Here is a 24,953-nt window from a genome sequence, read left to right on the forward strand (position 1 = left end):
AAGGAGAAAGTTCATCAGAGTAACTACAGAAAGTAGACAGAGTACACAAGTTTCACGGGCAGACAGTTCTCTGGACCAATTCTGATATGAACTCACTTGCCATGTTACTAATTATATCTACCTATTGTATATTCAAGAAACAAGTTTTTTTCCTCTCTGAAGTCCTACTGTGACCTGCCTAATAGATGATTAGTTGTCAACAGTTTCTGAGTTAATGGGTAAGAAATAGTAAGTTTTCTATGTTTACTTAGAATTCATAGGTATGAGGCAAGGACAGATCCATAAACAACATTTTTATGGTTTAAGAAGAAAAATTAAGCCTCACATTGAGGAAGTACACAGCATTGGAGGGTTCAAGGACCCATTGGAGCCAATGCACATAGTTTTTTCTCCCACTGTAAATGGAAGAATTATGTTATAGGTTACTGTCTATGATCTTAGAACAATACAATGCTTTAACACGTATGAGCTTGAGCCTTTCAAATGGTGAATGGCATGCCATTCTATAACCTAATTGTATTTGTTCACTAAGATTCACTTGTAGTTTGCCTATCTAGGCAATAACCTGTCACAAGTTTTTGTAATATTTAGGGCAATCATGCAGTAAGACTGACTTTCTTAGGAAAAAAAAAGATTTTGAATTTCATTTTCCTAACTGGTCTCTCGGTGACCTCTATTAATCAAAGCAATTTTTTGTAATAGCAGTGGTTACTTCGATCAAACATTCTACCTCAATTAACTGATTTAACAATCATCTAACCATTATCTACAGTTCTTTTAGATGTGCAGTATTAGACATTGATTTTATAGGTAAAATTGATGATATATTCCATATCACTAGTAAACACTACAGGAAAATAGAATAAGCTTTGTGTTTCCAAGTAAAGTTTGTTTTGTTTTTCAAACTAAATGGAAAACTGGTAAAGAACAAAATCATTTTATGTGCAGAGAAGGAAAAATAGAGAAACATTCATACCGCTTGTTCCATGAAGTCAAATTCAGGAGCACAGGTGTATATTAAGGTATCAAAATCTGTGTACCTTAAGATTCTGGCTGCTATAAGGTCACTCAGACGAATCTGGAAAAAGTAAAGCAAAATGAATGAAAATTACACAAACAATAAAGCCAGTAATGAATAAATGATATTGCCCAAGTATAATAGAGTAGATGAATCAGGATGCAAAGGTGCGCCTCAGAATCAAAACACAAATGTAGAGACCTTAGTGTTTCCAGCGACGGCTTATCAAGACTACTGAAAATACATAAGAATATTGAGTGTGCTGGTTAATTTTGTCAACTTGACGTAAACTAGTCTTCTAGAAAGAAAGAGGCACACTTAGGAATTTCTTCTATCAGACTGTCCTGTAGGCATAACTAGGGTGAAAAATCAATGACAGATATAGAAGGGCCCAGGATACCATGGATAGTGTCAACCCAGGACTTTGGGTTGGAGAAGAAAGCAAGACCAGGAACCTATGGATCACAAACCAATAAGAAGAGTCCCTCCTTGGTCTCTGCTTCAGTTCCTGCCCCCAAGTTCCTTACTGAGCTTCTGCCCTGAATTTCCTCAGTTACAGACTGTGACATGGAAACTAGATTAACTCTTTACTCCCCGAGTTGTTTTGGTTAATGTTTTATAACAACAGAAAACTGTGGCATGAACAACACTGGCATAAACAGTGACTTTCTAATTGAAATTGAATCCCACGCCACAAGATGAATCCATACCTGGCACCATTATCAGTTCAAGAACCTATGGCGAGAGAAGTCAAAGACCCTAGGGGATACCCTCTACTATTACACTGCCAAAGGAGCAGAGCATTAAACTTACTCCTTATGGAGTAAGCTGCCTAGTGGGTTGCCACAGTCTTCTCATATGGGACTCATACAGAGAGGTGTCTCCAAGTCATTACGTGCAGGTTGAGTCACCAGCATGAGCTGAACCAACATGCTATATGGCACGTTTTGCTGATGCAGACAGAAAAGATTACAGATATGCGGTAAAGACAGATTCAGACAGAAAAAATAAAACCTCTAAACAGGTTACAGTGTTTTTAAATATATACATAAACTTGGGAGAGAAAAGAGAAGGTATATACAGTTGTAAAAAAGAAATACATAGTTTTAAAATAATAAAGTCATTAAAAAGGAATAGAATAATAAAGGAAAAAGCCATGTTAAGGTGGGACATACATAGCGAGTCTGGATCCTATGTATTATTGTGTTGTCTTTAAATTTCTTTGGCTGCTAAGAGACACTGGATTTAAGCTGCTAAATTAAACTGGCCTACATATTTTTTAAATATTTTAACTTCAAAATGTAAGTAAAAATATATGTCTTTGGGAGAGAGATTATGCTTTTATTTCCACAGGAAATGAAAGGCTGTGGATTTAAGGTTAAAAATGATCAAGGAATGGTTTTCATATGAGAAACTCCCTTAAGATTTATTTTATGGCCTAGTAGTCAAATTATTCTAGTTAATATTCTTTGTTAACTATAAAATTGAAGACAAACATTTTGTTATGCTCCCTTTTATAAACGAAAATTAATCAAATAAAAAATGATCAAGGAAGGCCCTCTGAGAATCCTGACTACAAATATAAAGAAATAAACCTAGAAAACATACCATACATATGATATAAATTTTACCTGCTCAAACATAAAACAAAAAATCACTTTTAGCTGACTTGTGTACAATGTAGTCTGTATTTGTATTAATGAAGATATGTATGCTGCCTTTAAAAGTTTATGTATTTTTCAGAAAAAGGGAACGAGAAATCAGTAAAACACAGATGGCCCCGTTGATCTAGCATCCAGAACAGCTTCAGCTTCAAGACTTAACCATTTTCCTGAATTATCTCAGGGTCCCTCAAAGATGCCATTGGCCCTCAAACAACAGGAAGTAGTCAAGAGAATGACACCCACATTTCCAAAAGGTGAATTATGGATGTCTGTTATAATTTAAGGGAGGTTGGTTAACAATTGTTATTGATAATTGTCAGGAAAAAATTAAACAAAATAGATTAAATTCAATGATCTTGTTCTGAAAAGAAAAGGGGATGGATATAGAAATGATAGTATTAAAGGGTAGAATACTGAATCGACTTTTAAACTAAAAAAACTAATACTAGTATTAAATATTTTACATTGGTATGTGTTTTGATTTATTGATACAAATTTAAAATTATTTTTGCTATATTATATTTATGTTTCTACTTGTTTGGAGTATTGTACTTATGTAACTCATTAAAAATTAAGTGAATAATTAAGATATACAGATTAATAGTCATCTAAAATAGTCAAACTTATAATCATGTTAGGTATGTTTTCAAGGTCACACACAGATTTATTTATATAGATATATGGTCTTCAAACACTTCAAAGGCCTACAGAATGTGGCATTTAAAATGTTTTAATAACATGAGGCTTTTCTTGATAGTGAGATATGTCTGCTCCTGGCACCATTTGTTCAAAATAAGATGATGGGTATCAAAGAACCATTCATATGGAGTTTGCTATGTTTATGGCAAAAGGTAGCTATCTGTGCAAAGACACTGCCCTTGCCTCAATAGCTGACAGCATACTGTCCAAACTGGACCAGAAGGATACAAAAGAAAGTGACTGCCAAACTTTGTCAATACAAAAGTAGGGCAGTTCTTCAAAATTCCCTGCTTCTCGGAAAAGTCTCTCAGATATACGAGGTCTGTAGGACAAAGATGGATGCTCCCAAGTTACAGAAGAACCTAGAGTGACTGTTAGACAGGTAGATGTCCCTGTCGTTATGTAACATTTCAGTCTTCTGGGGTCTTTGTTGGCGTTGAAGACTAAATAATTACATTTAAAGTTTTCTTTAGTTATGATAAAAAGGTAAATTATATATGACACTTTAGACTCACAAAAATAGGATAGATAATATAGTATATTCTCTAATTTTGTCAAATACTAAAGGACTGGGTATTGTAACTGTAACTCTTAATAGCTGCTTTTTATATGCAATTTATATGTTAAAATTAAAACCTTCCTTTTAATTAGACAAAAAGGGGGAAATCCTGTGGCATAATCCTTTTGTACACTGTGAATATTTGTCACTTGGATTGATTTAATAAAACTCTGACTGGCAAGTAGCTAGACAGGAAGTACAGACAGGGCAGCCAGACACAGAGAACTCTGGAAGAAGAAGGAGGAGGAGGTGGAAGAGGAGGAAAGGAGGGGAGGAAGAGGAGGAGAGGAGGAAGAGGAAGAAGAGGAGGAGGAGGAGGAGGAGGAAGAAGAAGAAGAAGAAGAAGAAGAAGAAGAAGAAGAAGAAGAAGAAGAAGAAGAAGAAGAAGAAGAAGAAGAAGAAGAGTAGAGTTGGTTGGTGTCGGGGGAGAGGCCAGCAGACACAGAGGAAGCAGGATGTGTATGAAATGAGATAACAAGCAATGAACTTAGATAAGAAATATGGGTTAATATAAGTTGTAAGAGAGAGTTAGTAACAAGCCTGAGCTTGTTATAGGCTGAGGAGGGTTTGTAATTACCACAAGGCTTGGTGTATTTATTTGGGAGCTTCTGGCAGGATAGAAACTTTTGCCTACACTGTCTCCCTTAGAAATTTGACCAAGCTCCAGTGGAAGACCATACATCCAAGACTAATTGGACAGCATAAACTAGTCTGAAGGGTGTAAAAATACAGGACACAAAGTTGTGTGGGAAGGGATAGGGAAGAGTTGAGGTGGGGAGGTGAAACTTGAAATTATCAAAAAACTAATACAAAAATACAGAGATGATAAGAAGTGGAAAGAAGTCAGGAAATAAATTAGCCAATGTTTTCCTGAAATAAGCTAGTTCATTACATTTATAATCATATAATTTCTGGGGGGAACACTTTCAGTTCGCTTTACACTTCAATCTTAAGCATTTCTAGCTCTCACAGTTTTCACAAAGCCTCACATACTGGCTGTGTTTGGTACTTAGTATTTTCAGATATCCATTCATCCACTAAACCTGAGAACCCTTCTCATAGGAATCACAACTATACATACTATTTTGATTTAGTTACTTGATATCATCAACCAAACCCAGTCTGGAACCCTTGCTTTCTACCATTCAAGATACAATTATTTTTCCATGTGAGATACATGATATGAAACCTTACCTCAAATTCTCTGAGAGGCACAGAAACAATTTTAACAACTCTGATGATTATCATTGTTTACATTAACACAAAAAAGTCCTCTTATTGACCAATACTAAGGACCTTTTCCAGAGTTACCATTTTTTAATTCAAAATTGTCCTGGCAACTAATAATAGTTTGATAAAAATACTAAAATTTCACATTTAGTGAATATCACTTAGAGAAAGTCATTTGGGACTACCATCACACCATTAATTATGAAGTATAATCAGATAACTTATCATAAAATTATTGGCAAGTATTTTCACTACATTCTACACTGATGTGTATGTTTCTTTAAGATTTACTGAGGCTGAGTGAGAATGTGGAAAAGAGTGAGAAATAAAATTACCAACCAATTTTAATGTGGAAAGTCCAAATGGTGCCACACATCGCAGAAGAGAGAAACAACAAACATACCTGGGAATCCATGTTTAGCATATCAGTAAGTACCAAATATGGTTTACAGGTAAAAATTCTTTTATGTGAGTGTAAACCATTACAATGCCATTCCTACCACCTGGCCTTTTACAGAAGCAGCACTATAATTAGTTGTCAAAGATAATGTGATTCTGTAATTGATGGTTCCCAACTGGACAGTATTAGATTAAGAAAATATCTTTCTTATTTATATATGCTTATTTCTTAATAGAAAGTGCTAAAAATCAACTATGTATCCATGCATTAGTTTCCTTTCCTTAAACTAGTTAGCAAGTTGGGAGTTAGGCCTTGAAGAGGAACTTTCATTAAAATATTTGCGTTAAGCAAATAAATACCAAATTAGAGATAAGAAATCCACATATATTTTCTAGAAGATAAAAAGACAAATAGCCGTTAACATAGTTTTACACAGTAAGAATAGTCTTAAATACCAACACACAATTTTAGCCTCTAAAATTAAATTAGTAAAACTATTTTGAAAAAATTTCAAGTTCTTTATTTCAAAGATAGGTAGGCACTGACCATACATTACCATCATCAAAATTAAGCAAATATTTATCTTTAGCTGAAATATTACAAGTGACTACTAGGGAAATTCTTAGTTTTGTGTCTAGAAGACTGAACCATCATCCACTGACACATTTTTCCCTGGGCATGTATATCACCCTGCAGAAAACGGGTTTGGACCTGGGTAAATGAAGAGACACAAATAGACTGCTTCAAACTCTCACCCAGTGGTGTATCTTTCAAGATTTTAATGGTTTAAGTAAAAAGTACTTACATGGTCTGAAACGCCACAGATTTTAGATGTCAGGAATTTTAAAATAATTGTTCCACTCCACCAAGCACAGCCTTGGATTAGCTAGAAAATAAATAGAATTTGGCTTTTAAAAATAACGGACGACTCAGTTAAAATATTCAATGATACCCACAAGTAGCAGAACAAAACTAAATCATGTGAGGTGCACTACTGTGCTACATAGAGTGAACAGAAAGAAAAGAAAAGCTGATTTACAGTTCTATGTATTGGCAAGGAATTAAATTTGGTGACACTGTCATGCTGTTACAGAGTACCTAAATATACCAGGGCACTACATATCCTAAATATAAATACTATTGTCAAAAACAAAAAATTAAAACTTACTTTTAATCTCTTGGAAGACAGAGACAGTTTTATTCCTAAACATTATCCTCAGAAAAGTGGTTGAAGGAGCAGGATGAGAAATGTGGTAAAATCCCGAGGTTGGAGCTGAAGTGTGTCGTCTGGACATGACAGGGACAGGACTACTTCATTCAAGAATTCACATACCTGGGGCTGCCTACTTGTGACCTGAACAAATCAAGCTAGACTACATTTTAATATGATTGGGAAATCAGGTTACAAAACCCATCCCTAGCTGAGGAGCTACAGAAGATAGTCAATGGTTTCCAGGGAAGGGTGAGTCAATTTTCTTTGAGTTTAGGGCCCCTGGCACACCAACAAAACAGAAGTGGATGGCCACACACCATGGAGCATGTGAGCAGTACATATTGGGTTCCATAGGTTATCAGAAAGATAAAAAAGGAGGACCTCAAGTTGAGGGATAGGGAGATGCAGGTGGATCTGGGAGGGGTTAGTGGGAGAAGTGTAGTTAGTATGATCAAAATACACAGTATAAAATTCTCCAAAAATTAATACAAATATTTTATTAAATATCTATCACTACTTTTGTGTGAATATGAGTCTTCCTTTAAGAAAAGGAAATTTTTCTTACATCCAAACTTTCAGAGTTAGAAACCACCAATGAGGAAGAACACAGCATATTTGTCTTTCTCAGTCTTGAATACCTCACTCAGTACATTCTGTGGTTCCATCCATTTATGTGAAAGCTTCATTTCCTTACTCTTTATAGCTAAATAGTATTCTGTAGTGTACATGTAGCAAATTTTCATTACCTATGTGTCAGTTGAAAGATATTTAGGCTTTTCTCATTTCTTAGCTATTATGATTAGAGCAGCAATGAGCATGGTGGAGCAAGTATCTGTGGAGCAGGATGTCAAGTCCTTTGGACATATGCCACAGAGTGATAGAGCCGGGTCATATGGAAGATGCATTTCTAACATTTGCAAGAGTCTCCACCTTGATTTCCCTAGTGACTGGACTGATTTGCAATCCCACAGTGAATTAGGATTTCTCTTCCCTCACATCCTCATCATCATTTGTTGTTATAAATTTCTAGATCTTAGCCATTCTCACTGGGCCAAGTTGAAATCTCAGAGTAATTTTAATTTATATTTTCAAAATTTAAGGATGATGAACATATTGGGGGATATTTTTAGCCTTTTATTTCTTCACTTGAAAAACCTTTGTTTAGATCCATAGACTGTTTTCTTTTAGTTGCGTTCCTTGGGTTTCTTTTTTTTTTTTTTTGGACTCTTTGTTTTTGAGTGGAATAAAACTAGCTTTCACAGTAGTAGAAATAGATTAACCAATCAATGAAAATTTTGAATCTAAAAAATTTCTAACATAAAACATGCAGATAATCTGGGACACCATGAAAAGACCAAACCTAAGAATAATAGGTATAGAAGAAGGTGAAGAAACCCACCTCAAAGGGGCAGAAAATATATTCAACAAAATCATAGAAGAAAACTTTCCAAAACTTAAGAAAGACATGCCAATGAAGGTACAAGAAGCTTACAGAACACCAAATAGAGTGGATCACAAAAAAAGTCCCCTTGCCACATAATAATCAAGACCCCAAATATACAGAATAAAGAAAAAATATTAAGAGCAGCTAAGGAAAAAGGTCAAGTAACATATAAAGGCAAACCTATCAGAATTACACCTGATTTCTCCATGGAAACTCTGAAAGCCAGAAGGTCCTGGATGGATATTCTACCAGCACTCTCACCACTAGACAGGAATACCAGACAGAAATTTAACAAAGAAGCAAAGGGGCTATTAGAAGTTATGACCCAATTGGGTTTAACAGACATCTATAGAACATTACATCCAAATAAAAAAGAATATACCTTCTTCTCAGCACCACATGGAACCTTCTCAAAACTTGACCACATACTCAGCAACATATCAAATCTCAACAGGTACAAAAAATTGGAATAACTCCATGCATCTTATCAGACCACCATGTATTAAAATTAGAATTCAACAACACAAATTGCAGAAACCCTACAAACTCATGGAAATTGAATAATGTACAACTGCACTAGTCCTGGGTAAAGAAGAAATAAAAAATGAAATGAAAGACTTCCTAGAATTCAATGAGAATGAAGACACACATGCCAAAACCTATGGGACAATTTGAAAGCAGTGGTACGAGGGAAGTTCATAGCAATAAGTGCCCACATGAAGAAACTGGAGAATAGTTATACAAGAGAATTAACAGCACAGCTGAAAGCTCTACAACAGAAAGAAGCAAACTCACCCAGGAGGAGTAGACACCAGGAAATAATCAACCTGAGGGCTGAAATCAATAAAGTAGAAACTACGAAAACAATACAAAGATTCAATACCACGAAGAATTGGTTCTTTGAGAAAATCAACAAGATAGACAAACCTTTGTCTAAACTTACCAAACAGCAGAGTGTGAACATGCAAGTTAACAAAATCAGAAACGAAAAGGGGGACATAACAGGGGACACTGAGGAAATCCAGAAAATCATCAGGTCATACTTTGAAAACCTATATTCCACAAAATTCAAAAATTTAAAGGAAATGGAAACAGACAATTTTCTGGATGTCTATCACTTGCCAAAATTAAATCAAGAACAGACAGCCAATTTAAGTAGACCTATAACCCCTGTGGAAATAGAAGCCGTCATCAAAAGTATCCCAACTAAAAAAAGCCCAGAGCCAGATGGCCTCAGTTCAGTATTCTACAAGAAATTCAAAGAACAGCTTATACCAATTCTTCTTGGAGTATTCCATGCAATAGAAGCAGAAGGGTCTTTGCCAAATTCTTTCTATGAGGCTTCAATAACCTTGATCCCCAAGCCACACAAAGACACAACTAAGAAAGAGAACTGCAAACCAATATCCCTCATGAACATTGATGCAAAAATACTCAATAAAATACTGACTAATCGGCTGGGCGGTGGTGGCACACGCCTTTAATCCCAGCACTCAGGAGGCAGAGGCAGGCGGATCTCTGTGAGTTCGAGGCCAGGCTGGACCGACATCCTCCAAAACAATACATAGAAACCCTGTCTCGTAAAACCAAAAATAAATAATACTGACAAATCGGATCCAAGAACACATCAAAACAATCATTCACCACAATCAATTGGGTTTCATCCCAGGGATGCAGGGATGGTTCAACATACGAAAATCCATCAATGCAATACACCATATAAACAAGCTGAGAAACAAAAATCATATGATCATCTAACTAGATGCAGAAAAAGCCTTGGACAAAATACAACACCCCTTCATGATAAAGGTTTTGGAGAGATCTGGGATAACAGGAACATACCTAAACATAATAAAAACTATATACAGCAAACCAACAGCCAACATCAAACTAAATGGACAGAAACTCAATGCAATTCTGCTAAAATCAGGAACAAGGCAAGGCTGTCCACTCTCTCTATACCTTTTCAATATGTACTTGAAGTTCTAGCTAGAGCAATATGACAACAAAAGTAGATCAAGGGGATACAAATTGGAAAGGAAGAGGTAAAACTTTCACTATTTGCAGATGATACGACAGTTTACATAAGCGATCCAAAAAACTCTACCAGAGAACTCCTAGAGCTAATAAATTTTTTCAGCAAAGTGGCAGGATACAAGATCAACTCAAGAAAATCAGTAGTCCTACTATATACAAACGATAAAATGGCTCAGAAAGAAATCAGAGAAACGCCACCCTTTACAATTGCCACAAACAACATAAAATACCTTGGGGTAACGCTAACCAAACAAGTGAAAGACCTTTTTCACAAGAACTTTGAGTCTTTAAAGAAAGAAATCAACGAAGACAACAGAAAATGGAAAGATCTCGCATGCTCTTGGATAGGTAGGATCAACATAGTAAAAATGGCAATCCTGCCAAAAGCAATCTACAGATTTAATGCAATCCCCATTAAAATACCAGCACAATTCTTCACAGACCTTGAAAGAAAAATAATCAACTTTGTATGGAAAAACAAAAGACCCAGGATGGCCAAAACAATCTCATTCAACAAAGCAACATCTGGAGTCATCATCATTCCTGACTTCAAACTCTGTTATAGAGCTGTAGTCCTGAAAACAGCTTGGTATTGGCACGAAAATACTCAGGTAGACCAATGGAATCGAATTGAACACCCTGATATTAGCCCATGCATGTATGAACATCTGATCTTCGACAAAGGAGCTAAAAGTATACAATGGAAAAAAAGAAAGCATCTTCAACAAATGGTGTTGGCATAACTGGATGCTGGCATGTAGAAGAATGCAGATAGATCCATGTCTATTGCCATGCACAAAACTTAAGTTCAAATGGGTCAAAAACTTAAACATAAATCCAGCCACACTGAACCTCTTAGAAGAGAAAGTGGGTGGTACCCTTGAACAAATTGGTACACGAGATCGCTTCCTGCACTGAGGTCAACAATTAATACATGGGACCCCTTGAATCGGAGAAGCTTCTGTAAGCCAAAGGACACAGTCAACAAGACAAAAAGGCAGCTCACAAATGGGAAAAGATATTCACTAACCTCACATCTGACTGATCTCCAAAATTTACAAAGATCTCAAGAAGCAAGGCTCCAAAACCCCAATGGATCCAATTAAAAAGTGGGCTACAGAACTACACAGAGAGTTCTCAACTGCGAAGCACTTGAGACAGTGCTCAACATCCCTAGCCATCAGGGAAATGTAAATCAAAACAACTCTTAGATACCATCTTACTCCTGTCAGAATGGCTAAAATCAAAAACACCAATGACAGTTTATGCTAGAGAGGTTGTGGTGAAAGGGCAACACTCATCCCTTGCTGGCAGGAGTGCCAACTTGTACAGCCACTTTGGAAATCAGTATGGAGATTCCTCAGGAAAATGAGAATCAGCCTACCACAAGACCCAGAAATTCCACTCTTAGGCATATATCCAAAAGATGCACATTCATACAACAAGAACATCTGTTCCACTATGTTCATAGCAGCATTATTTGTAATAGCCAGAACTTGGAAGCAACCTAGATGCCCCTCAACTGAAGAGTAGATAGAGAAAATATGGTACACTTATACAATGGAGTACTATTCATCAGAAAAAAAACAATGGAATCCTGTAATTTTCAGGCAAATGGATTGCACTAGAAGAAACTGAGTGAAGTAACCCAGTCACAAAAAGATAAATATGGCATTTACTCTCTCATATCTGGATTTTAGACATAGATCTGGGGAGTGCAAGACTACAATCCCATGGCTATAGAGTATGGGAAACAGAACCTTCATTCAATGGATGATGGAAGCAGAGGCAGACTCCCACAGCTAAACACTGAGCTGAATTCAAGAAATCCAGTGACAGAGAGGGAGGACTGATAAGCAACGGGTTAAGACTGGGCTGGTTTAACCCCCAGAAACAGCTGACCTGACAAGGGGTAGCTCTTGAATCCCAGACTGATGGCTGGGAATCCAGCATGGAACTAATCTTGACCCCCTAAATGTGGGTGTCAGTTAGAAGGCCTAGGAAATCTATGGGGCCTTGGGTAGTAGATCAGTATTTATCCCTGGCATTCAAATGGACTTTGGGTGTCCATCCCACAATGAGAGATGCACTCTCACCCTGGACTTTTGGGGGAGGGACTAGGCCCTGCCTTGGATGAAATGACAGACTATGGACACTCCCATGGAGGGCCTCATCCTCTCTGAGGAAAGGAGGGTGTATTGGGGGGGGCAGTTGGGAGGTTGTGGGAGGAGGAGAGGGATAGGGAGAGGGACATGGGATTGACATGTGAAGCAACCTGGTTTCTAATTTAAATTTTAAAATAAAAATTAGAAAATAATAAGAGTAGGAGGAGAAGAATCACAGCTCAAAAACCCACAGAATATATTTAACCATTTTTCCAGCCTAAAATTGGATATGTCTACAAAGTTACAAGAAGCTTACAGAAAACCAAATAGATTGAATCAGAAAAGAAAATCCTCCTACTACATAATAGTCAAAACACTAAACATATGGGGAACAAATAAAGAATATTAAAAGTAGCAAGGGCAAAATGTCAAGTAAAATATAAAGGGAGATCTATTAGAATCACACCTGACTTCTCAGTGGAGATTCTAAAATCCAGAAGAACCTGGACTGATGGCAGACCACAGAAGCTAGCCTAGACTACTATACCCAGGAAAACTATCAATCAGGATAGATGGAGAAAAGAAGATATTTCATGACAAAATCAAATTTAAACAATGTGTATCCGAAGGCCCAGATCTATAACACGTACTAGAATGAAAACTCCCACCCCAGGAAGTTAACTACACCCACAAAAAACATAGGCAACAGATAATCTCTCATCAGCCAAACCCAAAGAGAAACAAACACACACATTTGCACAAACACACACACACTACTAACACCAACAGCAAAAGAACAGGAATTAACAATTATTGGTCATCCCTCAATATCAATGAACTCAATTCTCCAATAAAAAGACACAGACTAACAGGATGGATACGAAAACAGGATCCACTATCTTCCTGCAAACAAGAAACATACCTCAACATCAAAGATAGGTATTACCTCAGAGCAAACAGGTTGAAAAAAGATTTTCCAATTAAATGGACCTAAGAAGAAAGCTGGTATAGCTATCCTAATATCTTAACAAAATAGACTTCCAGCCAACATTAGTCAAAAGAGCAGAAGAAGGGCATTTCATGTTCACAAAAGAAAAAATCACCAAGATGATGTCTCAATTCTGAGCATCTATTCCCCAAATGTAATGACAGGGGCACTAACATTTTTTTAAAAAAATTACTAAGGTTTAAATCACACATAGAACTCCATACAATAATAGTAGGAGACTTTAACACTCCACTCTCACCAATAGATGGATCATCCAGACAGAAACTAAACAGAGAAATAGCAGATGCTATAATTCAAAGTCACATAACAGATATATACAGAGCATTTCACCCAAACACAAAAGGATATACCTTCTCAGCACTACATTGAACCTTCTCCAAAACTGACCATATACTCAGCAACAAAGCAAGTCTCAACAGATACAAGAAAATTGAAATAATCCCCTCGATCTTATCAGGACACCATGGACTAAAGCTGAATTTTAATAACAGAAACAACAGAAAGTCTACAAACTCATAGAAACTAAACAACTCTCTACTGAGTTACCATGGGGTCAAGGAAGCATAAGAAAGAAGTTGAGGATTTCCTAGAATTCAATGAAAATAAATGCACAGCACACCCAAACTTATGAGACACAATGAAATTGGTACTAAGAGGAAAGTTCATATAGCACTAAGTGCCTTCATAAAGAATTTGGAGAGACCTCATACTAGCGATGTAACAGCACACCTGAAAGCTCTAGAACAAAAAGAAGCAGGCATACCCGTGAGGAGTAGGTGGCAGGAAATAAACTGAGGGCTGAAATCAATAAAACATAAATGAAGAAAACAAGGCAGAGAAAGGATGAAACTAAGAGTTGGTTCCTCAAGGAAATCAACAAAATAGATAAACCCTTATCCAAACTAACTAAAATGCAGAGAGACAAAATCCAAAACAACAAAATCAGAAATGAAAAGGGGAATATAACAGACTCTGAAGAAATACAGGGGAATATTAGGTCATACTTCAAAAAACTATACTCCTCCAAAATTGGAAAATCTAAAAGAATTAACCAATTTTTGATAAATGTCATTTACCAAATTTAAATCATTATCAGATAAACAATTTAAATAGACCAATAACCCCTAAGGAAATAGAATCAGTCATTAAAAGTTTCCCAACCCCCCAAAACCCAGGGTTTTAACGCAGAATTCTACCAGACTATCAAAGAAAAAATAATATCAACACTCTTCAAATTGTTCCACAAAATTCTTTCCATGAGGCCACAGTCACTCCGATACCCAAATCACACAAATACTCAACAAAGAAAGAGAATTACAGACCAATTTCACTCATGATCATTAATGCAAAAATACTCAATAAAATACTAGCAAATTGGATACAAGAAACATCAAGAAGATCATTCACCATAATCAGATAGGCTTCATCCTAGAAATGCAAGGATGGCTCAACATAGGAAAATTCATCAGTGTAATCCACCATATAAACAAACTGAAAGAAAAAACCACATGGTCACCTATTAGCTGCTGAAAGAGCCTTTGACAAAGTCAAACACTCCTTCATGATAAAAGTCCTCTAAATGTAATAAAAGCAACATACAGCGACCTGACAGCCAACATCAAATTAAATACAGAGAAACTCAATGCAATTCTACTAAAATCAGGAACAAAACAAGGTTGTCCACTCTCTACTTATCTATCCAATATAGTGCTTGAAGTTCTAGCTAGAGCAGTAAGACAACTAAAGGAAATCAAAGGTATACAAATTGGAAAGGAAGAAAAAGTATCATTATTCACAGATGATATGCTTGTATATATATATATATATATATATATATATATATATATATATATAAGAGACCCCAAAAATTTCTACCAGGGAACTCCTACAGCTGATAAACACCTTTACTTAAGTGGCAGGATACAAGAATAACTCAAAAAATCAGTAGCCCTTCTAAAAACAAATGGTAAATGTCTGAAAAAGAAATCAGAGAATCAAAACCCATTATAATAGTCTGAAATAATATATATCTCAAATAATATATACTATCTTGGTTTAACTCTAGCCAAGCAAATGAAAGACCTATATGGCAAAAACTTCAAGTCTTTGAGGAAAACAATTGGAGAAGATAATAGAAGATGGAAAGATCTCCCATGTTCATCAATGGGCAGGATTAACATAGTAAAAATAACCAGTTTACCAAAAGTACTCTACAGATTCAGTGAAATCTCCATTAAAATCTCAACACAATTCTTTACAGGTGTTGAAAGAACAATACTCAACTTCATATGGAAAAACAAAAAATCCAAGATAATTAAAACAATCCTATAAAATAAAAAAAAGACTTCTGGAGGTATCACCATCCCTGATTTCAACAGAGCTACAGAAGAGCTACAGTGATAAGAACCACATGGTATTGGCTTTAAAACAGTCAGGTGGATGAATGGAATCTAACTGAAGATCCAGATGTAAATATACACACATATAAACACCTGATTTTTGACAAAGAAACCAAAATTATACTATGGAAAAAGAGAAAGTATATTGAACAAATGGTTCTGGAATAACTGGATGTTCACATGTAGAAGAATGCAAATAGATCCATATCTATTGACTTGTACAAAACTCAAGTCCAAGTGGATCAAAGACCTCAATGTGAATATAGCTACACTGAACCTGGTAGAAGAGAAACTGGGAAATAGCCTTGAATGCATTGATTGGCACAGGAGACAAGTTCCTGAACAGAACACCAACAGCACAGACACTAAGATCAACACTTAATAAATGGGACCCCATAAAACTGAAAAACTTCTGTAAGGCAAAACACATATCAATAGGATAAAACGTCAGCTTACAGGAATGGGAAAAGATCTTCACCAGCCCCACATCTGACAGAGGGCTGATTTCCAAAATATATGAAGAGCTCAGGAACTTAGACATCAAAAAAACAAAAAAAAAAACAAATAATCCAATAAAAATGGGGTACAGATCTAATCAGAGAATTCTCATCAGAGGAATCTCAAATGTCTAAGAAACCCCTAAAGAAATATACAAAATCCTTAGCCCTCAGGAAAATGCAAATCAAAATGGCTCTAAGATTCCATATTACACCTGTCAGAATGGCTAGGAAAAAAACCACAAGTAAAAGCTCATGCTGAAGAGGATGTGGAGCAAAGTTCCCTTGTTGATAAAACTACAAACGTATACAGCTGCTTTGGGATTCGGGGTGACAGTTTCTCAGAAAACTGAGAATCAATTTACGACAGGACCCAGATACACCACTCTTGGGCATATACCCAAAGGATGTTCAATCATACCACAGGACGTTTGCTTAACTATGTTCATGGCAGTTTTATTTGTAATAGCCAGAACCTGGAGACAACTTAGATGCCCCTCAATGGGGGAATGAATAAAGAAAATGTGGTACATTTACACAGTGGGGTGTTACTTCAGCAGTTAAAAGCAATGACAGCAGGAAATTTGAAGGCAAATGGAAGGGATTAGGAAAAAAATCATCCTGAGTGTGGTGACCTACTCCCAGAAAGACAGATATGGTATGTAATCACCCGTAAGTGTATATTAGCTGTAAAATAAAGAATAACCATGCTACAATTTACAGCACCAGAGAGGCTAGGCAACAAGGATGACTCAGGAGGGGACACCCAGATCTCTCTGGGAAGGAGAAATAGAAGAGATTTCATGGGTGGGCTGAGGGAAGATCCAGATGGGAACATGAGCAGTCATACTGAGGTGGAGGCGACAGAGGGAGAGAGTACTGAAAGAGACTACTGGAAAGGGAGGGCATCTTTGGAGCAGGTAAAAACCTGCAACAAGCAAATCTCCCGGGAATCTACAAAGAAGTCCTCAGCTTAGACTCTTAGCAATAGCAGATACATTGCCTGATCTGGTCATCTTCTGTGACCAGGTTGGTGCCGACTCCAATTGTCATGAGAGAGGCTTCACCCAGCAACTAACAGAAACAGATGCAGACCCACAACCAAACGTTAGAAATAGTTCTAGAAATGAATAATGAAAATGTGGTACATTTACACAATGGTCTATTACTCGGCTGTTAAGAAAGTGAAATTAGGATGTGAAGGCGACCATCTGGCTATGACATCTGCCACCCCATTGATCGCCAGGGTTGATTTGGCTGCTCTGGCTGTCTAGGCTGGTGTCCCCTTCCTCCCTCACTGATCCATGTGCTTTCCTCCCGAAGCTGCGAGCTCAGTCGAAGAGGACTACCTTCCCTGAATAGAGGAGGACAAGTCTTCGGTCAAGCTGCACTCCCCTGCTAGAACCTCCAAACAAGCTCTCAAGAAAGTGAAATTATGAGATCCACAGGTAAATGGACAGAGCTAGAAATAACCATTCTGAATGAGGTAAGTCACAGCCAGAAAGACGAATGTTACATGTTTTCTCTTGGTTGTTGATGGTATATTTGAATTTTCAGATATATGTGTTAATACCCTTATAGGTCTGGAAATTAGTGAGGAAACATGGGTAGGGATGGTGCTCTCAAGAGAGGAGAGGTAGTATGAGTGGGATAAAGTGCTATAGGGGAATAACAGAACAAGGGGGGTTAAATTGGTATGGAAAATGGGAGGCTAGGGTAGAGGATAATACGGGGAGGGCTAAACAGCTTTAAAGACTTAGAAAAAGTCATATGGAAACCTACTACTATAAAAAAGCTTTCGTATATGTGTGAGTGTACACGCACATACACGTGTAAAAAGAATTAAGATATTCTTTCTTTTTCTTTATTTTTGCTCCTTTTATGTCTTAGGGTTCTGGGTACTGAACCTTCAAGCATGCCAGGCAAAGAGGCCACCAATGAGTTACACTCACAACCCATTCTAAAATTTCCTTCCTTGTGTTTTATGAACTAGAGTTAATCCTACTTTGTTTCCTATTAACAATTTTTGTTAGTTATCCTTGATCTTAGAATGCCGTCATTTCCCTTTCATTCTTAATGGACACTATAGCAGTATGAGTAATGAATGTCCTCATTAACCTATGTATTTGAATACTTGTTCCCCTGGGTGGTGGAGCTGTTTGGTGAGCTTTAGGAGGTACAGCCAATTATTGGAGGAGTTCATCACTAGGAGAAGGCTTTGAGAATTCAAAGCCTCATATCACTTAAAGTTCACAGTCTCTGTTTTGTGCTGCGGTTGAAATAGGAGCCTTCACCTTCCTGCTCCTGCTGACATTCATGCTGCTTGCTGCCACACTTGCCAGCACGATGGGCTCTAGAACTCTCAGTACAAATACAGTCTTCCTTCTGCAAGTTGCCTCTGTGGTGGTATTTCATCACAGCAACAGAAAAGTAACTAAAAGAGACATCATCGCTGGGTATAGAATTGTTGACTGTCATTTCCTTCAAATCTAGACAAGAATCCTACCACCTCCTCCCTCCACAGCTGGAGATAGAAATCTGCTCTAATTCTTCTCAGTCTTGCCCTTCTGCAAGGACAACATGATATTTCTTTCTATCTAATATCAAGATTTCTTTCTCTACTTTTCATTTTCAAAAATTTTGTTATAATTTTTCTTGGCTTTGGTTTCATTGGATTTACCTTAATCAGGATTCACCGCCTGACGGATTGAAGTTTCAGTCATTGCTTTTCAAGCATTTCTAGCCTGCCTATTTTTGGTCTATTATTTATATCTGAGATATATCAGATCTCTGAGGTACTGTTATGTTTCCAGTCTGTTCCTAATTTAGATCAAGTTGTTTCTATTACTCCATCTTCAATGATGCTTTTACTCACTATCATTCATCTTGAGCTTATCCACCAGATTTTAAATTTACAGTTACTATGTTTTTCAATTATATAATTCCGAAGTTCTTTTTCCTAAAAGCTCCTATTTCCTGAGATGTTATAATGTCTTTGTTTCTAACGAATATAAATATGTTCACTGAAGCATTTTTATGAGGGCTATTTTAAAATCTTCATCAAATAATCTCAGTGCCCATTGTTCAGTCTCCCTCTCTGCTCTCCCTCCTTCAGGGCCTGCAGTAATCACTATAATACATTTCAGTCAATGTTTGTAAAACATCCACCCATGGGAAAGAGAATGCAGAATGTTTTCTGTGCCTGAGTTATTTCATTATGAATAATGCCTTCCAGCTTTGTGCATTTTCTATAAGCCATAGGATATCATTCTTATTTATAGCTGATAAATTACACAGTGCATAGGCACACATCATTTCCTTTTTCTATTCATTCACCAATAAGCACCCACATTGATTCCATGCCTTAGTTATTGAGATAGTGCACCATAAACAGACTGTCAGGTGTCCCTCTGATATACTAACACCATTGTCTTGGGCTGTAAACCCAGAGTGGCAATCTAGCCAGAGTAAATACTAGTGGTTCACAACACCAATGCACACCTATAGTTCATGATAACCTCTGTGTATTTATGAAAACTAGAAGACAGGTGTGCAAAGGCTCTAAACACAAAGTGATGGAGAGGTAGGAGTCATCCTGAAGGTCCTACCAATGCTATACAGGAACTGAAATATCACATTTTATACCACAAATATGTTTAGTTAGTACAAGGGAATACATTTTATTAACAGTTAAGGAGCTGAAAAAGTTAACTATTCTAATCACTGTACACTGTAAACATGCTTCAAATGATCACACTGGATCATATGAATCTGCACAATTAAAATAATTAGTAAAAAGAAATACAAACTCACAAAGATACCACCACCCTATTCATTTCAATACTGACATTTGATGATCACCTTTTCTATTTCAAATCAAGTCTATTTTTCTCTTTCTTGCTATGATTGGTGGTAGCTATTGCACGTGGTACATTCTGAATCAGGTAGTAGAGATTGTGAAACCTATTTTGACCCCATATTAACCTATAATAATACTCCATTTCAACCTATATAATCCCTGACCTATTTATATACTAGTTACAATAACAATTCAGTTTTTAGAACATTTGCAGAGCTATTTTGTCAGTTTAGTTCACTTGGTGCCTCTTGTGGCTTCATCTCAGTTCCCACTCATGCTGTCCTTTAGGAGAGAATTCCTTTCACCCGTCCTCTTTTCTTAAATTAAGACTATCACATAAAAAGGGTCATGCTATCAACTACTGGGTGGACAAATCATTCTCCATTTTCACCATGTGGTACAGGAATGCCTCAGAAAGAACCTAGAGACTTACTACATTGGTTTTTCTATATTTAATGAAACCTACTTCTTCACTCAGTTTAAGAAATAGGACAGATTAAAAACATTAACTGTTAAAAACATTAACTCTTACCCAAAACTGGATTTCAGAGGATCCCAATCTTTGAATTTTATTCTTCTTTTGCATTATTGCCTAGAAGACATGTATCAAAAAAAATGAAAGAAAGAAAATTAACATTTATATTATACAATCACTCCCTCCCATCTCAACTACCTCTGCAATCTCTGCCTTAATATGGACTTTTCAATTTTTGGACAAAGAGAAACTTCCTTGAAGCTAGAGGCAGTTGCCTTGTGTCCTGAGATGTTGCCTCTTGAATCACATTTCTACCTCAGTGAGCTATATGGTTTGTTCTCTGCAAGAGAACTCCTGGGGAAAGAAGGTGGGGTGTGAAGAATACTGAGGCAGTCTGGCACCACACTGAGAAATTCAGCTACACTCTGCACTCAGCCAGTTTGTATAATGTCAGGCACATGACCCTGCCTCTGTTTCCGCATTATCAACTTATCAGTAGGGACAACCTTACACACCAACTAGGCCTTGTATTTCCCTCTATCACTTATTCTAGTGTTTTTCTCAATAAAAATTTGAGGGTTCATCTCTGTAGCCACACCCTGTTTACTTGAATGCTTCTGAGGCACAGACTTTTGCAGGCAAGGTTGGCTATTATTAATTTTCTATTCTGGTTTGGGCAGATGAGGACATACACTAGCGACTTTTGGGCAGGATAGCCATACTAGGAGATATCAGGGGTTGGGTCTGGTGTTATAATCTTTTAAGATTGACCTGTGCTCGTTTGAGGCTCCCTTGAAAACATACCATATTTTATTTCTTATATTTACAATGATGGTTCAATAAATGCATTTTATTACTTTTAGTCACACTTCTGATATGCATAAGCCAGAATTGAGAATATTCTCTGTTCCTTCTCATTTTAATATAATGAGATACTAGAAATAGTAAAGCAAAAGTGGGTCTTTCCCAGATGCAGTGCACTAGTTGAGGATTGACCTTGAGTTTTAATGTCTTTGCTTCCTATATCCATTCTGCTTCATAATAACACAACTATTCACATCCCCCCTTTCCCTCAACCCTATGCAACTTTCTGCATAAAACTTAACATGCAACTTACCCATGTCACTAGCAAACATGAGGAATAATAAGAACTTAAGTACATTGGATTACCAAACATCAAAATGTAACATAGGACAACAGAACCCTGAGAAAATGGAAACAAAAATGATGCACAGTCATTACATGCAGTCATACTTTGGAGGCAAGTTACATAATTATATCTTCAGCATTTTTATTAGTGTATATTCACTATACATGCTATATTTTACTATATTTTCACATAAATAGACCATATAATTTGATCATTCCATAAAAGTCATTGATTATAGTATTGATGGGTTTGTCTAAATAAAAATAGGAATTCAAGCTACTGTTATGATCTAAGTTTTAAAATTCAAGATCATAAATTACTTATAGCAGAATTTAAATTCTTTTCCATGCACTACTATGGTTTCTATAGTTTGAATAATGGAGTGTCATAATAAGACAGTGATAAATATGTTTTCACTATAGTTTCATTGCATCATTTTATGATTTTTATTATCATTTTATGTTTTAAAGGAAGATGCATTTGGGAACTAAGAAAAAAATTGCAATAGTATAAAATTTCAGTTACAAAATTTCACATTTGCACAGTGTTAAAAATACAAGGTGTAAAAGGCATTTTGAAATTAATGACAATATTAAAATGTAAAAATGAAGACTGACTAGGACCAGGTTTAGTTCCCAGTCCACACGTGACAGCTAACAACCATCTTTAAGTACAGTTCCAGGAGATCTGATGCTCTCTTCATCGGGCTGTAGGCACTGCACACATTCAATGCATATACATGCATTCACAAACATTCATATATGTAAAACAAGAATAAACACATCTTTAAAACATAAAAGCTTTGGAGAGGACAGTCCATCTTTAGTATGATTGCCAGTAAAAGCACAGTACAACACAGAGCCTAGCATGCACATTCCCAGCATTCCCTTCAGATATCATCAATATCATGCACCTGGAATACTAACAGAAGAACCCCCTAAAACAGAATTAGCTATGTTTTGCAAACTGAGATATGTTAATATTAGACTTGTAAATATTAAAAATGTTACCATGTTGATATAAATGATCTTCTGAAATTTGCTTGGCTCAATGTATCCCACAACATACATGGGAAACAATGAAGCTATCTGAAATGAAAATACAAAAACCAAAAAGTGAAAAGCAATTGTAGAAAACACACAGTTCATTATTCATAGATAAAGCAAATACAAGGGAACAGTTGTATTTCTGGTGGTAGGAGCAAAATGACTTGAACCAACTTTCCAGCCTAGAAACATAACAGCTGGGAAAACATACAAAAGTATAGGAATATATGAGTATATGGTATACATGGATTTTTATTATTATTACTATTCTTATTAGCAAGCCAATTAAGAACTAAGAAGATAAACCCCGCAAAATAATGGGAATCTCTACTTCTGACCATATTATGGTAATTTCAGTTATTGCAGTTCCAATAATGACTGAAGCATGCTGCTTGTCGGACAGGTGAAAAATAACAGGCTAAGCAGGTAGACTGTGAGGAGGGCACACCAAGAAGGAGATGCCTCCTACATTCCCAGGCTTTGGTTTCAGGCCTGGAAGGTCTAACTCTAGAAGTGAGCCACAAAGAAGAAGGAAGCTATGAGAGAGAATAAAATCCACATTTAGATCATCTCACTTAGTCACAGTAACTCAAGATTGCTAGTGCCTTTGCCTGTTGGAATCAAACTCATTTTTTTCTGAAAATTATCATCAACTTAGCCTTATGCTAATCCTAAATCACACATAAAACCAACCAGGCATGGTAATAGAAAAGGTATTATCACAAAGACTCCTGAAGTAGATCTATAAAAAAATCTCTTACACCACATATCAGCCAATGTTACATGAAAGGCCAGATGTGCTTAGTGTGTCACAATTACTCCATTGCACCTTCTTTTCCTGCCTATTTTTCAAATGCCTGTATAGACATACAGATATAAATCTGTATCTATCTCTTTCTATATATAAAATACAGATAGATAGATAGATAGATAGATAGATATAGGTTCTAGACTGACAGATAGATAGATGATAGATAGTTATAGATATATTAGAGATATAGAGTTTGAGAGAGAGAGAGAGAGAGAGAGAGAGAGAGAGAGAGAGAGAGAGAGATGATAGAATATTCTTCTTTCAGGACAATAAAAAACATACTTGACATCATCAAACAAATTATTTTTGATACACTCTAGCACATAATAGGTAAGGCTAAAAATTCGAAGAAACAACTAAAGGTCATAAGAAAGAAACCTTTTAAAAGTAAACATTACAGTAATTAGCATTAGGAAGATAATAGAGGGGCTGGGAAGATAGATCAATGGTTAAGAGAACCTGTTGTTCTTCCAGAAGTTTGGAGTTCAGTTTCTAGCACCCACATATGATGCTCACAACTCTTCATAACTATCTCCAGGATTTCAGGTGAAATTAAAAACAAAACCTTTTTTTCTTTTTTTCTTATTTAAATTAGAAACAAGCTTGCTTCACATGTCAATCAAGCTCCCTCTCCATCCCCTCCTCCCCTGGACCTCCACCGCTCCCCCCAACCCTCCACTCAATTCCCACCCTGCTCCCCAGGGAGGGTGAGGCCCTCCATGGGGGATATTCCAAGTCTGTCATCCAGGGCAGGGTCTAGGCCCTCCCCCATGTGTCCAGGCTGAGAGAGCATCCCTCCATGTGGAATGATCTGCCAAAGTCCATTCCTAAGCCAGGGATAAATACTGGTCTACTACCTGAGGCCCCATAGATTGCCGAGGCCTCCTCACTGACACCCAAATTTAGGGGGTAGGATCAGTCCCATGCAGGCCTCTCAGTCATAAGTCTGGGGTCCATCAGCTCCCCCTTTATCAGGTCATCTGTTTCTGTGGATTTCACCAGCCTGATCTTGACCCCTTTGCTCATCACTCCTCCCTCTCTGCAACTGGGTTCAAGGAGTTCAGTTCAGTGTTAAGCTGTGGGGTGTCTGCCTCTGCTTCCATCAGCCACTGGATGAACGCTCTAAGATGGCATACAAGCAAGTCATCAATCTCATTATCAAGGAAGGGTATTTAAGGTAGCCTAATTACTATTGCTTAGATTGGCATGTGGTGTCATTCTTGTAGATCTCTGGAAATCTTACTAGTGTCAGATCCCTCCTCAAACCTATAATGACTCCCTCTATTATGATATCTCTCATCCTGCTGTCCTCTATTCTTCCCCAGACCCAACCTTCCT

General features: G+C 36.8%; 1 protein-coding gene across 2 annotated transcripts in view; it reads right to left on the bottom strand.

Moving 5' to 3' along the window:
* Dpy19l2 (dpy-19 like 2) overlaps nt 1–24,953 on the bottom strand; it is a 101,566-nt gene that overhangs the window by 39,200 nt on the left and 37,413 nt on the right. For both annotated transcript variants that reach the window (XM_040730177.1, XM_005078507.4), the window contains 5 exons: nt 22,769–22,846; nt 21,726–21,812; nt 20,666–20,725; nt 6,376–6,456; nt 977–1,078 (listed from right to left, as the gene is read on the bottom strand). In XM_040730177.1, coding sequence (XP_040586111.1) covers nt 977–1,078; nt 6,376–6,456; nt 20,666–20,725; nt 21,726–21,812; nt 22,769–22,846 — 408 coding nt within the window. The remainder of the gene's footprint in view (nt 1–976; nt 1,079–6,375; nt 6,457–20,665; nt 20,726–21,725; nt 21,813–22,768; nt 22,847–24,953) is intronic.

The sequence above is a fragment of the Mesocricetus auratus genome, unplaced genomic scaffold (genome assembly GCF_017639785.1).
Source record: "Mesocricetus auratus isolate SY011 unplaced genomic scaffold, BCM_Maur_2.0 Super-Scaffold_100022, whole genome shotgun sequence".
NCBI lineage: Eukaryota > Metazoa > Chordata > Mammalia > Rodentia > Cricetidae > Mesocricetus > Mesocricetus auratus.